We start from the raw sequence: 2,500 nt of genomic DNA on the forward strand, positions 1-2,500 counted from the left end.
ATATCATAATGGGTTGATGCCTGTGTGGAATTAACTTGCAGTACAGGTTGGAATTCGGGCCTACAACTTTAGAAGAATTACAGTGCATAGTCACATTGTGCATTTTTCATAGATTTATTAGAAAACTAAACTATGTACAGTACAGAAAATGGCATCAATAACAATAACAGTGCATATACAATGGCATCAATAACAATAACAGTGCATATACAAGCTCACAGTGCATCACTTCGTGCTGCACTGAGAGCTTGTACATCTGCAATTTTTTTTCCATTGAAAAATAAAATAGAAGAACTTACTGATTCAGAATTAGAAAACTAAACTATGTACAGTACAGAAAATGGTATCAATAACAATAACAGTGCATATACAATGGCATCAATAACAATAACAGTGCATATACAAGGCACTGAGAGCTTGTACATCTGCACATTTTTTTTCCATTCCATTTTTTCATTGAAAAATAAAATAGAAGAAGAATCTTACTGATTCAGAAGGAATTTGTAGAATCGGGTCAATGGGTTCAAATTCCCATTGTCATGAACATTGACGTCCTCAAATGTTCCATTTTGTTCAGGGTGAAACCTCGAGTCTCTTGCGTCCAACACATTCACCTGATCAACAGGGCCACGGTCAACCCGATCCCAGCAAACCCAGCCACTGCCATCATCAACGTGCTCCTCACCGTGGACTCTGGGTCTGACACCCGGAAGAACTCCACGAAACCATCCCACGAATTGTTCTTGACCAGCCAGTCCCGTTGGTCATGAAGGAGGTACGTGGAGATTTCCTGGCCCACCAATCCAACGACTGAAGGGTCCCTGAGGCTGTCCTCCTTCATCAGGTGCTGACACACAACCGCCCCGAAGGCCACCAGGCTGGCAATGCGACCCCAGCTGGTGGTGCCATCGCCGAAGAGGCTCTCTGCTACTTCACCCATGAAGCTCATGTCATCTCCTTGCTCGTCCAACTTCAGTTTGCTGATCATGCCGTTGTACATGTATCGATGCTTTTCAATGAGGCCCTCCACGACTCGTTTCATCGTTGAATGAGCTTTGCTTAGATGTCTGCTGCTTGGTTGAGATGACGGCACACCTGCAAAGTCCGTGAGGAAATCGCCGATTATATGTCTCGTGTCATTTTCCAACATGTCCCGTGCTGCTGCTGTACAACTGGACCGGTGGATGTCACTGTCCGGCTCTGTGAATGAATGCATCATGGCGTCGAGACTTTGAACGTTTGAAGACATACTGTAAGCAGGAGTAGTTCTGTTGTGTTGTGTTGTGTTCTGTAATCTCTCTCTCTCTTGAACCGATCTCCTTCTGGTAGCAAAGCAGTGTGAACTGAAAACACGTTGGAAGCTGTTTATATTCAAAAATCGGTCTGTTGTGCTGAAAGCGCGCGGTTAGGCTCTGACGTCAGCCGAATCCACGTGCCGGGAATCCCCCGCATGCCATATAAGGTATGCGTGCACGTGTACATTTTATAAGCGTAACAGTAATCTGCCGTTACCGGCAGTGTTGCCAGATTTTGTGAGAGAAGTAAGCAACCAGGTCTTGAGAGGGGGAGCCCAAAATAAGCAAATGTAGCCCACGTGAGCACTTTAAACCGGCTATTTGAAAATAGCCTGAGTTTGCAATAAAATGTGGAATATTTGGAGTATTAAATTTAAACATTCTTTCTAACAACACAAATGCTCCCCCTGGGCTGGGCACAAAACATGTTCACGAAAACATTTGAGAACACCACTGGTTAAAATAGTAATTAAAAAAATTTGGAAGCAATAAAAAATAAGAAAATATACGTTAGAAACAAGCACACAAAATCGCAACCCACAACCTACCACTTTCTTTTTACAAGCAACTTAACAGAAAAAGAAGCTCAAAGTCGATTATAATAAGCAGACATGGCAACGGTGGTCACCGGTATTCATTCTAAAACTCAGCCGTGTGATCCGGTTTAGAAAACATGGTATTGAACCCACCCAGGCTAAGGTAAACAAACAGTCAGCAGTGGTGGAAAAAGTACTCACATGTTTTACTTAAGTAAAAGTATCATAATACTACAATGTAGACATACTCTGTTACAAGTAAAAGTTCGGAATTAAACATTTACTTGAGTAAAAGTACAAAAGTATTGGCATCAAAATGTACTTAAAGTACCAAAAGTAAAAGTACTCATTGTGCAGAATGTCCCATTTCACAAGTTCATAATGTATACAAATCTTTGAAAATAGCAGATCTACAAGCTCACAATGTGTTTCATCGCAATAAACTAGTATTAGTAAGTACGTTTTCAAATAATTGTAGTGAAGTTAAAGTACAATATTCGTCTCTGTAGTGGAGTAGAAGTAAAAGTGACTGAAAATTGGAAATACTCAAAGTAAGAATGCCTCAAAATTGTACATACTGTAAGTAGGCTACAGTAGGCTACTTGAGTAAATGTACTTGGTTACTTTACAGAGTGCACTGTCTCCCTGTCAGCTTTCCTACAGTCTATC

The 2,500-nt window shown here is 41.2% G+C and overlaps 1 protein-coding gene across 1 annotated transcript; it reads right to left on the reverse strand.

Moving 5' to 3' along the window:
• Window positions 1–610: 610 nt before the first annotated feature.
• LOC311054217 (induced myeloid leukemia cell differentiation protein Mcl-1 homolog) lies at window positions 611–1,219 on the reverse strand (the record flags this gene model as incomplete). Its single annotated transcript, XM_084070095.1, has 1 exon — window positions 611–1,219. The coding sequence occupies one exon, from the start codon at window positions 1,217–1,219 to the stop codon at window positions 611–613; it is 609 nt and encodes a 202-aa protein (XP_083926221.1).
• Window positions 1,220–2,500: the final 1,281 nt, after the last annotated feature.

Source organism: Gymnoscopelus microlampas (assembly GCF_963454915.1).
Source record: "Gymnoscopelus microlampas genome assembly, chromosome: 10".
Taxonomy (NCBI): Eukaryota; Metazoa; Chordata; class Actinopteri; order Myctophiformes; family Myctophidae; genus Gymnoscopelus; species Gymnoscopelus microlampas.